This window comes from Chenopodium album, chromosome 10 (genome assembly GCF_948465745.1).
Source record: "Chenopodium album chromosome 10, dcCheAlbu1.1, whole genome shotgun sequence".
NCBI classification, from domain to species: domain Eukaryota; kingdom Viridiplantae; phylum Streptophyta; class Magnoliopsida; order Caryophyllales; family Amaranthaceae; genus Chenopodium; species Chenopodium album.
The window spans coordinates 56130957-56144419 of NC_137843.1; the positions used below are offsets into that span (position 1 = coordinate 56130957).

Genomic DNA, 13463 nt, shown 5'->3' on the forward strand with positions numbered 1-13463 from the left:
TAACTAACACAAACAATTATGAAATTGATGTAAATAATTGTTTCTTCATGCAGCAATTTATATGTAACATTCTTTGTAAATCTAGGTGCAAGAATTAATGAAATCATCCTATGCTACTATATCAGTATGCAGCATAGTAGAAACAACTAATGAAGGCCTTAACAGATTGATAAACAACTAAAAGAAAACCTGAATTATTAAGTTTTTGGTGTCATTTTTGTAGAACCTTTGCAATCAGTCTCTGATTCTGGCTAACTAGCAGGACTTGTTCACTACCTCTAACAACTTCTTAAAATCTTCGTTGCAGCTTCCCTTGGAGCTAATGGCCTTTTCCACAAGACTTCTTAGACCGCTGACATTTTCTCTCATTTTTTTCCCTTCATCACCATGTAGAATTTTCTCCAGGCTCTTGACTACTCCATCCTTGGTGAGAACTCCGCCTTCAACTTCCAGACCTATCTCCCACACAGCTTCTACTAATCGTCCATTCAACTTCTGTTCACCATGGAATGGCCTTCCGATGAGTGGAACTCCAGAGGCCACGCTTTCCATTATGGAGTTGTGACCGAAATGGGTTATGAACACTCTTACTGCATCATGTGCCAAAATTTCTGTTTGTGGTGCCCATGACACGACCATGCCATTCTTCCCGCTGTTCTCTAGAAATCCATGTGGTAGATGCTCCTGTAAACGTCGTTCCCATGTCAAATACTTAGTCAGTAAAACGCAGAAACATTAACAGTTTCATTTACGTGAATACTTAGAAACTTCCCAGGAGGTCACCCATCTAAGACTACACCCGTAGTACTCAGTACATCAAATCAGAGTTATAATCACTTACATAGTATAAATAATTTTTGTGTTAGTACCTGACTGACATTGTTACAGAAATTGATCATTGAAGAAGCGAAAAGGAATTACCTTTAAATTGTCCCTTAGAGACCATATAAACTTGACTCCACTTGCTTCCAATCCTTGAGCTAAAGCCGCAATCTCACTTGGACTAGGCCTTGCAATAGAGCCAAAACTAACATACACAACCTCTGAATTATTATGAGCCTCCTGCTGTTTATCAAGCCAAACTAGGCAGTTGTTTGTATCAGGAGTTTTCGGGGGTGGCATTATTAGACTAAGAGGTCCAAGGCAAAGAAAATTTGGCAACTTCGACTTCAAATCATCAAGTACAGTAGAGTTGAGCTCTGCACATGTACTAACACACACTGCAGCTGCTCGCGGTAAGACTTGAGTCATTTGGTAAAGCATCTTAGAGAAAAAGGATCCGAAATTTCCCATGACAATACCATCTGGTAAATCTCTCACTCTGAACTTTGACATTCCTGGTACAAATTCTAACAGCTCATCTTTTCTTTGTTCAGCAATGTCTGTATTCATATAGGAAGGGTAAAAACATCAGCTATGTATACTATTTGGACTAAAAAACTTGTATCAGACACGAGTATGGGATCAAGTGTCACACTTGACTGTTTTATGAAAGGTTTTTCTTCGTGTTTATGATTTAAAATAAAGTGTCGAAGTGTCTATACACAAATTGAAATATCATAGAACCGATGCACATACTTGAGGTAAAGTGAAGAGTTCTAATTAAGTATCATAGCTAACACAAGCAACATGTAATGAAATTAATGTGTATAGTTTCATAATTAGCTTCATGTGAAAATTCAAGACATTTTCAGCCTAAATTCTTTATAAATAAATGTGAGGCGATAGTTACATGTACTACCAACTTCTAGTCTGTGTATTTAGTACTATTAACATATTAATTAGTTTAGCCACAATATAGTTACTACGAGTATAAAATATAGACTACCTCTATTGCTTAATATTTGTCCCATTTTTCTTCTTCTTTATAAGATTGCCTCTTTTTAATGAAATACTAACTATACTCTATCAATTCCAGTTAATTAAAACTTAATAGAGTAAATAAAAGATAAATATACGGGGTAAATAATTGGAGACAGAGGGATTATATATACGAGTATATGACGATTTTACCTTGAATACCAATCTTTTCCCTAATAAGATTAGTGTAAAAATGAACAGCAAGTGAATGTTCTTCAGACATGTACACAGGCACCCAAGGCACACCTTTCTCTTCAGCCATCTCCACCACAAACCACAAGAAAGAATCCCCAATCATACAACTAACCTTCCTCCCCTTCTCCTCCTCTGCCTCGGCCACCGCCTTCCTTAAACTCCCGGGGGCCGAAACCATGAATAACTCAATTGGTTCTTCTGGGTTACCATTGAAAATATACCCTTTTGGCATCCCATCCCAAACATCATAAGCCTTTATGTTAGGCAACAAAATTTCATCTTTACACCCCAAAAAAGTCTTATTGTTAGACTCATTAGTACTAAAAAATGAGAAGATTATATTCGGTGCAAATGAGGCTAATCTTTTGGTTATGTTAAAAAGTGGTGTAGCATGTGTTGCAAATGGGAAGGCAAATACAGCTACATGAAGTTGATCATTAGATGATTTGGGGTTGTAATTTGGACTTAAATTCGACATTATGGTATGATTTTAAAGGATTATTATCAAATGGGTAAATAATTATATGAATTGAGTAATTTGGGTTGTGAATTTGTGATATATATGAAGATGTTTCTTCTAACAATCTAATATATATATATATATATATATATATATATATATATATATATATATATATATATATATATATATATATATATATATATATATTCAGCGCGTCAGGTAGGATAATAAATTTTAGTGATAACCAATTAAATACGAGATTATTAATTTATTTTAGAATTAAATAATTTAAATGACACATAAGCAAAATTGGCGAATGAGATTTCTCATTTTAAATTAATTGAATATAAAATATTTTGATATCAGGAATTTTATTTAAATATATAACAAATTTTAGCATATATATATATAATTTTTTTTTTAAAATTCAAACAAACCATACATCGTACGGAATTCATCTAGTATATAGGTAATTATCCAATAATTTAGAATAATAATATGAATATAAAACTTCATAATTGATAAAAATGAAAGTCATCTTTTTCCTTCAAAAGAAAAATATTTACTCGTAAAAGAAAAGGTCTTCTTTTTGTGATTTGGTAGGTGTAATATGTGGTAAGTAGGACATCCAACGGTTCTACTTGACAAAATATATGGTGGGGATACCTTTGAATTAGGTAGTTACAATATTTATGAGTTTGTTATGAAAAGATCCAGGTCCATTAGATGAGATAAATTAATTAAATACTAAATGAAACCCGTGCGATGAATGGTTTGTTTGAATTTTTTTAAATAATTTTTTTTTTATATATATTTATGTGCTAAAATTTGTTATATATTTAGATAAAATTTCCGATATCAAAAGATAATATTTTATATTTAATTAATTTAAACTGGGAAATCTCATTCGCCAATTTTGCTTACGTGTCATTTAAATTATTTAATTTTAAAAGAAATTAATAATCTCGTATTTAATTGGGTACCACTAAAATTTATTATCCTACATGGCACACTGAAAAAATTAAATCCTACGTGACTCTCTAAAAACTCGGGAAAAAACTCCACTTTATATATATATATATATTAGATTAGATATATATATATATATATATATATATATATATATATATATATTGGATTGTAAAAACTTTCCAAATAAGAAAATGGTAACAAGTATTTAAAAGCGACTAAAAATGGAAAGTGGAGCTAGTATTTTAAAGCGGAAGGAGTACTCTCTTTATTTCTTATTGTTTTGAACCATTTGACCTAAAAAGTTCTTATAAAAGTGTGACGATTTTATATCTATTTGCCCATTCATTAGATTTTTGCTCGTTCTAAAATTTTTAAATAAGCAGCACTTATGTTGTTCAATTGGTGACATGTAGGGCTATCAAAAGCTGACACGACACGATAACCCTACACGAACTCGACACGAAATAAGCGGGTTGGGTCAAGTATTCTCGACCCATTTACATAGATGGGTCGACACGAACCCGACACGAAATTAAACAGGTTAGGTTTGAGTTAAAATTTTCAATCCGAAACCGACACGCATAACCCAATTATATAAATGGGTTGAACGACAACCCGGTAATCCGAACCCGACATGCTAACCTATTAATTAAGTAGTAAAAAAAACCCGAAAATATTATTCTAAACTTGTAATTTTATAAATTGCCTTGGCATCATGTATACATTTAAGTAATTTTTGGCATTTAATTTGGCGAATAAAATAAATTTCAACTTTTGTAAATTAAAAGTTGGCTGTTAATTTGGGACAATTTTTATGTATGGTCATGCTGTTAAAGCAACTAGCTTTAAATTCCTGTAATACTTTTGCTAAAATTACTAACTTTGTAGTATCATTAATGAATTAATAATGTATGTCTTTTTAATTTTTAAATTGAATATTATAGTTTATTATATACTATATGGGTAAAAGGTTACACGGGTAACCTGTTTAATAAGTGGGTTAGGTTTAGGTCAAGGGTTTTCAACCCATTTAATAAATGGGTTAAGTTTGAATCAAGGGTTTTTCAACACGTTTAGTATCAACACGAATACGAATACGAACACGACACGACCCGTTTGACAGCCCTAGTGACATGGGCATTGATTGAAATTGATTCCATCAATCAAAATTCCCATTCAATTACTTTATTTTGTTTTCTAGTGTTTATTGCCGTAAATGTAGGCATGTTGCATGTAGCTATTTTGTGGGACTAGATTGATCGAGTACCTCTTATATGGATCTAGCATCACTTTCCCCTAAAGATTATGACAAATTCACAAGTACTCATTATTTTTTACAAGAAGGTAACGCTCACTTATAAGTTTCTTACCTCATATCATAAAGATTTACGGTTCGAATCCTGCCAAATGAGCATTGAGAATAGAGTTTTCTTTACTCTCCCCTCTACTTCAAGTATATGACTAGTAAATACTAGACTAAAAAATCAATACTATAAAACATTATTTTCGTTTTTTTTTTAGTTGACACGTATTTCTTTTTAGGAAGTTTTTTTTTAGTTGACACGTTTTCTTTTAGGGTAAATTTTTTACCTTGTATTTACAAGCTACTCCACTTGCTTTTTCATTCTCTCTCACTCTCTCTCCTCTCCTTAATATATGTGCCTAAATCAAACACGTCAACTAAATAGAAATGGAGGAAGTATGATTCTTGCCTTTGTATGTGATGCCTCTACCCCTTTTTTTGGTGGTATGGGGGTTTTTGTTCTATTATCATTATTTTATCTATATACTATACTAAAATAGGATACACTAGCTCCATGGCTGCCACGTGTCCCTGTTTTAGGTTTTTTTAATTTTTTTTTTGGTAAAATGTATAATTGTCAAAGATCCTATTATTAAAGATACTCCGAGATAATATCTTAACTTTCTTAATATTGTTTCTCAATTAATATTATTCATGGATTTTCAGCATATATTTAGTCCATATTATTTGACTTTAGATTGCTTAATTCAAGGAGAGTATATTTTGTTATTTTGTACTCCGTACATTATATTTTAGGTTTCCTTATTAGCACATATACAACTATATTATGACAGGTTATTCCTTCAACCTAATTTTTTTTCCTCCCCACATTATTCCTATGGCTACTAACACCATTCCTAATGATGTTGAAACTAATTGTGCTATGTTGTCAACCTCACTAATATTATCAAACTCAATTCAACCAATTATTTATCCTGAAAAATTCAACTTGAGACTATACTTGTGGGATATGACCTTTTCAAGTTTCTTCATGGATTTCACCCTGGCCTCCTCCATCCATATCATTATATTTAAGTCAAGTTTATATTACGGATTAGTAAAAGATATATTTGATTATATATTAAATGTAGATTATCACTCAAATATACTAATGTGTATAAATTATATATCTTATTTAAAAAATATAATACGGAGTACTACCTCCACTTTGTTAAGTGTTACATTTAAATGATCTCCAATTCACTATTTTGACCATTAATTTTTTTTTTTAATATAAAATTGTGCATTAATTTAAATTATACAAAGTTGATATATTGAAAAGTTATAATAATTTTAATCTAATAAGATCAAACTTGATAATAATGTGCTTTCTAGCTTATATTTAAACAATTTGACATGTTGTGAATCATAAATAGCTTATAAATATGTAGATTGTGTTTTTCTACAAAAATAAATGTAAATTGTGATACAATTTTAATGACTTTACTAATTTTCTACCATATAATTTTAGGTATATCATACTTAATTTTTTTAAAAAATTACACATGCTATATATAATTCATTTATTATAATATTTTGTTACAGAACTCCTAAACGCGAAATCTCTAAATTATTATAACAAGTTTTTAAACTTTTGCTAAACCTATAAACAAACTATTTATTCGACAACTAAAGTCACAACACACTCATGCATAACATCTACAAATTGTAAAAAAGTTGATTGATATATAATTCTCTATAAACTATAATTCTCATTTTTAAATACAGAGTTCGACACTATTTTTTACTCCATTCTTTCTATTATAACTGTCACGTTAGAATTTTTTTTTTTTTTTTTTACTATCTATAATATTAACATTGATTGTAGTTTATTTATTTTACTTTATTTTATAAATGTAATAAATTCATATTTTATCATTTTAAGTTGTTAAATAGATATTGATGTAAGGTGTTATAATTAAAAAGAATATAATTTTTATTGATATTTAATTACATAAAAACTAAGTCAAACTATTGCATCGACATGTATGCAAAGTTTGATTATGTTAGTTATTCATCAATGTAGGTAGCCACCATAGGGTTACTCAGTTAGTGTTATAGGAGTCACTCAATTAGTGATATATGGCTTACTTTTTTTTTTTTTTTTTTTTTTTTTTTTTTTTTTTTTTTTTTGAGGAAAATATAGGCCTTACTTATTAGTAAGTGTTATAATAGTTACACTGTGAGTGTTGTAGGGGATACTTTATTTGTTAATTATTTAATAGTTATCCAATAAGTATAATAAGGGGCTACTCTAATCTGTTAGTAAAATAGGGGTTAACTTGTCGGTGTCATAAGCGTTACTATTTCTTTTTACAAGCGGCCACACGGTGTGCCAGTCGCATAGAAAATGCATTGCATATTTTGTATATGTCGTCACGAGTGATATGTAAGAGTAATATGCTTTTTTTTTTTTACTTCTCTTATATCTGTGTACGTATAATTTTTTTTTTCACTATTATATACTTGTATGTGCAATAAAAATATCAAATGATTACATATAATAATAATAATAATAATAATAATAATAATAATCAAACAATTAAGGGCAAGCCTACGCATCCTTCTAAGGTCATATATAGCTAAAGGTTACAATTTTTTTTTTAAAAAATATACTAAGCAATGGCTTTTCAAATTTTTAGACGTGCAAATTTTTGGATGTGGAAGATGCAATATGTGTGTGGTGATGAGGTTGGCTTCTGTAGACACCCAAATGTGTCTCCCCAAAACCAAACCCAGTGATGAATACCTTTTGTGTCAAATGATAATCAAATAAAGTGAAAGTGTGAAAAGTCAGGTGTTGCGGTTAGTTTTTATTAAAAATTCTTTATTTCTGTTTTCGAAAAACAACTCTATTTTATGAAAACAGCCAATCCAGTTTAATTTGGTCCATGACAAGGGTCCAATAATAGTGTAGTTGGATGGGGCTTGCAAAGCGCTTTCCAACGATATATTATAAGCCCAATTCCGATGAATATTGAGGAAGTTATGGCCAAAATACTAAACTGGGCCCGGTTTGATCTTTACATGCGGCCCGATGATCTAGGGGAGGGCCCAATGTTAATTATTATTCCTAAAGTTATTAGAATTAATTATAATCTTCTAGAATTCTCTAGAAGGTTCTTTTAAATCCTAATAAAATTAGAATTAATAATTATATTTTGATAAGTTTTATTTGGAATAAAATATTATTTTATGAAAAATACGATTTCAGTTTTCATATGGACTTTACGAGACAATTTTAATTGATAAGTGGACTCCGTGTTTGAAAGCGCGTAGGAATCCAGGCTGTCGCCAAACGACAGGCCTGTCGCCACGCGACAGATCCTGTCGCCAAGCGACAAGGTCGGTTTTGCGGCGACAGCGTGGAGTTTTATTCCTTATCAATTTCTACTTATTTTCGGACTGTTTTCTTATAAATAAGGTCCTGAACCTCCGTTTTTAAGAATTCACAATCGACAATCGACAATCATCAATCATCAATCATCAATTCTCATCTACAATCATCAATCCTCTTTCTCTCTCTCTAGCTTTTCATAAACAAAATTCCGCATACACGAGATCTAGACACACCTAGCCAAGTTCGAAGTTACCTTCGCCCTAGACGTGAAAGGTTATAATTTCTGAGGGTTTGGTCCCAAATCTCTATTTCAATTATTTAATTTAATTGTTTGATTTTATATTCTCCTTGAAGTTACTAACGCGTGTATTTTGTTATTAGAAAGTGATACGAGGCATCAAAATATGTAATCTTATTGCTCTATTCTTGTAGAAAGCATGTTTATTATTTATTAATTCATAGCATCATGCTTAGGATGTTATTATTGATTTCTAGTATCATGTTTAGGGTGCCTTTTACTCTTTTCTAATATCATGTTAGTACCATGTTAGGGCTAAAGCTTTGATTTTTATTGCTTAGTGACATGCTAGGGTTTGTTATTAATCTTGTTAGTATCATGCCTAGGATCTTGCTATTATATTTAAGCTTTATTATTAACATGATTATTATAATTGTTGTTATGATTATTATGATTATCATGTTGCTTGATGTATATATTGTTATTGTTATTGCTTGATCACACCTTTTATGCATGTTTAAAGGGAATTTGTACTTATAATCATGCTTAATAAGATAATTAATAATCTTGTTTAGGGCTAATATGATTATAATTCAAGTGATCGCCAATAATAGTTTTGTTTGTGCATTAAAACTCAACCAACATAGATAAACAGGTTTAGGATTAATCTAATGTTTGCATGTTAGTCAGAAAGCGCACATGAATACGAGAAGAATGAAGTAGAGGCCTATTTGGTTCAATCTCTTTTAGGTTGGATTTGTACCCTCATCCCCGAACCCTTTTTGGTTCAAGACCTTTTTGGAGTTGACGATCTCCTGGATCGTTAAGGGGTGTAATCTTCACCTTGTGAACGCTTTACAAGTTCCTAAAACTTGTTAGCGACTCTTTTGCTCTAGCTTCATTCCCTTTGGACGCCACCATGCTTAAGTGTATGATCACAGTGGGCTTCAAGCTTGGGGTTAATGGCTTGAAATATTCCCTACATTCATCATGTGATAAAATTTAGTAGGTTATGAGACAAGATAATTTCATATTTCTTATTCTCCAAGAGGGAAAGAAAAATATGAGAACTAATATTTACATACATAATAAAACTACAACAAATTTTTGGTGCAGCAGGCCATACCGTGTGGCAGGGGTTACCCGAGTTATTTTGTTAAAGGTTACCTGAGTTATTCAGTCAGGGGTTACTCGAGTTACTCGGTTAGGGGTTACTTGAGGGGTTCGGATAGGGGTTACTCGAGGGGTTCACTCTATCTACGGTTACTTGAGGGGTTACTCGGTTAGGGGTTACTCGGTCATGAGTTACTCAGTCAAGGGTTACTCGAGTTACTAGGTCAGGATTATTTAAGGAGTTCGGTCAGGGGTTACATACTTGAGTAATTTGGTTAAGGGTTATTTAAGGAGTTAGGGCGGGGTAACTTAAGGGGTTACTCAGTCAGGGGTTACTTGAGGGATTACTTGAGGGGTTCGGTCATGGATTAATCGAGGGGTTACTCGGTCAGGGGTTACTTGAGGAGTTACTCGGTCAGGGGTAGCTCGAGTAACCCCTGACCGAGTAACTTGAGTAACCCCGACAACTCGAGTATGTAACCCCTGACCGAGTAACTCGAGTAACCCTGTCGCACGGTACAACAGGCCACTGGCAGTTGGTTGCTTTTTTTTTCATGTTAATGATTTGTTATATGGCAGCTTGTTGTCTTTTATTTATGTTAATTAGTGGCGTCTTGATGTCTATTATAATTTTATACCCCCGATGATAATGAAGAATATCTACGAAGCTTTTTCCCAAATATTTATTTTGACTTGTATGAGGCGTTATATGATTATGCAAAAAACAAGAGTCTACAGTAAGTAATTTAAAATCACATTTACAAATGATATTATTGTACCATTTCATTCATTTAAATTGACATGATAATTTATTTTTCAGAATTAACGGGGTAAACATTTTCAAAGTTTTTGAGAAGTGGTCAAGTTTATATTTTGCTAAAAAGGTATGCTTAATTTACTATGTTTTTTAGGTGATAGTATGTCAGTTTGCTGTTGATTTCACCCTCTGACCAACTCAACAAGAATGTGACCTTTGTTCTACAAGGTTTTAAAGCTTGGTGTCGTTTGTGGCTCTTTAACTTTGAAGACTTGTACAATTTTGAAATTGAACCCCCTTGCCGTTTCCTGCGTTTTCGAGGGTGGGGGAAAGGGAGGGGGGAGTTTTTACGGGGTGGGGGAAGGGAGGGGGGAGGGTTTCGTGGGTGGGGGAAGGGAGGGGGAGGTGTTTCGGCGGGTGAGAGTGGTGGTTGGGGGGTGGGGGCGGTTTTTCGGCTGGGTGGGGGGTGTTTTCGGGTGAGGAAGGGCTGGTGGGGGGGTGGTTTGGGTGGGGGGCTGGTGGTTTTGAAGGAGGGAAGTTTTTTTTTTTGGTTTCTGATTTTTAATTTATTTTATATTTTTTTAATTTAATTTATTTTTGGACCAATGACAAGCTGACACATGTCATGGTGACCTCTTATTAAAGGTTGTTGACTTTTGTTGACCGGTTTGGAATTGAAGAAAAAAAAGACCCCCAAAAGTTGGAATTATTCCAGAATAATCCAAAGTTGGGATTATTGTACCAAAATTAATGAAAGTTGGGATTATTTTTTCTAATTTTTCCTAAAATATATGGTGGGGATACCTTTGAATTAGATTGTTACAATATTTATGAGTTTGTTTTGAAAAGATCCGATTTCTTATGTTCAGATATACATTAAAAGCTTTTTTCTTTGAAATTTTAGTATGAACGTATGGGGTTATCTTTAGACTTGTTCAATGGGTCGAATTCGGACCAAACCTTATTTAAAATGGATCGGGCTGGGTCATGGCTCATGGGTCATTAGGCTCGACCCGACCTAACCCATTCACACCTTGCAAATAAAATTATAACAGATTAACAGGCCATTAAGCAAAAGTAAATTTGAACTTTATATAGGGTTTTTAAAAGGGTCTTATAAAGCTAACAAGTTAATACGGGGGTGTTTGGTTCATTATATTAGAATGGATTGGAATATAATCTTATACTAGAAAGATATGGATTCTAAAACCCATACTAGCCTAAAGTTATTTGGTTTAATGTTGGAATGGATTGTATTCTTCATTAATAGAATGGATTGGGAATCTTTGGGGAAGGAGAGGGGGAGGTGAGTATTAGAATCCCTAGGGCATGAGATTCCATTACTAAAAAAATCAACCAAACAAAAATAGATGGAATGGATTTTTTAATTCCATTCCAATGCATTTCAAATGATATCTATATTCATTTTCATTCTTCTCGTACTTTGTTGACTTGAGTTTCTAATTTCCTTTTCGTCATTAGTTTTAAAAATTATCAACATAGATAGGAAATGTGATCAATATTTTGAAATTATATGTTTAAAAAGAAATTAACAATATTCCACAAGACTAAGTTTCATAAGCGGCTAATCACATCATATGACCGAGATTACTTATTCGGGGATTACTCGATCAGGGGTTACTTGATCAGAAGTTAATTAGTCAGGGGTTACTTGGTTAGGGACTCAGGGGTTACTCGATCGGTCAAAGATCAATCAGTTGGTCAGGGGTTACTTGATTGGATCAGTGTTTTTGTGTGTGTCAACTGGCCACACGATTCACACGCTGATTTCAATGTTGTAAAAATAATTTCATTTCACTAACAATAATTTTAGCTACTTAAAAATAATTTAAGTAATGATTCAACAAAAATAAGGCGGAGTGATGTCTATGATGGGCCTTAAGTGTAACGGAGTACATCTGGCAATTGTACAATTTTTCAAGTGACAATGTTCCTTTCAGTTCAACCCCTTTTATCTTCCCTCTTTCTCCCAATTTTCTCTCTCCTCTAGGCGCCATGGGAACACCAGAAACATATCGATAACGGCAAAGCTGCCACTGGTTTGATACGCCTACTCAACATTGATTACAAATGATGGTTTATTCAAGGGTAAGGAGAAAGAACAATAATTTCTATAATTGCTAGAGGATGTGTAATTTATGATTTTGTTATAATCTGTTGAAGTTAGACAGTTAGTTATAATCTGTTTAGTAAATCATTAATTATTGTTGTTGTTGTTGTTGTTGTTGTGCATTATATGCCAATTTATCATATACTATTCACTAATTCTTAGTTTTAATCCAGCTAGATAATTGAGTATTTTTTATGCATTCATTCATTGTGGAAGCTTGAATGATCATGATGTTGATTGCTGTTGGAAGAAAATGATGCCATATAATTGGTATCTGTAATTAGTATTACTAGTTCGAGTCATGGTATTATTGGCTATCAGTGGCGGATCTAGGAATTTTATTAACGACTATTCTTGTAATGGTACCATTGTAAATTTGTGAGTAGTAATAGTGGTATTACTTTGCTATTTTAGTAGAATGAACCCTCTTCCTACTATTGTTGAATTCAATCAATTTGCTGCAGCAATTTATAGAATTCAGGATTACTTTTCTATTTTGTCCAATGTATAGGAACCTCGATGCTCTTGGTGTCTTTCCTAATCATTATTCCCTTGCTATCACCCTGAATTGTTACTGTTTTGGGTAAAATTACCCTGTCCACGTGGATCGATTAGAGAGGACCATGTGTCAAGCCTAGGCAGGTCCATTTAGGCCAATTGTCAGCTGACACGTGTCAACCTTAGATGCTTCCTGAATTGCGGCCTTCAAGGTCTAATTCCCAAGAGCGCCGCAAAACGGCACAGCCCACCAAATCTAGGTCAAATGACCTAGAAGGGGCACGTTCACCAATGACCCTATAAATAGGGAGATATTCCTCAAATTTTGGGGACATTCAATCATTTATTACACCTACCTTACATTCTCTCACATCAGAGAAACACCTGATCTCGGAATCCGAGAAGATCTCATTTCATTTTCTGCACCTTCTCCTACACACGTTCAAGTACTAACTTGATCGTCGGAGGCGGAACTCCAAACACCCAGAGTCTCCGTTGTTTTGCAGGTACAGGCGCAGTCGGATCAGTCCTCGAGCTGTAACTCTCCCGAGGGACAAAAACACCCAAAACATTTGGCGTTGTCTGTGGGGAGA

The 13463-nt window shown here is 33.0% G+C and overlaps 1 protein-coding gene across 1 annotated transcript; it reads right to left on the minus strand.

Annotated features, from left to right (window-relative positions):
- LOC145564225 (anthocyanidin 3-O-glucosyltransferase 7-like) lies at positions 1–2631 on the minus strand. The gene is made up of 3 exons (XM_081624555.1): positions 2014–2631; positions 922–1382; positions 1–684 (listed from the first exon to the last, which is right to left on the minus strand). The coding sequence occupies exons 1-3, from the start codon at positions 2531–2533 to the stop codon at positions 256–258; spliced, it is 1410 nt and encodes a 469-aa protein (XP_081480681.1). The 5' UTR covers positions 2534–2631; the 3' UTR covers positions 1–255.
- Between the last annotated feature and the right edge of the window lie 10832 nt (positions 2632–13463).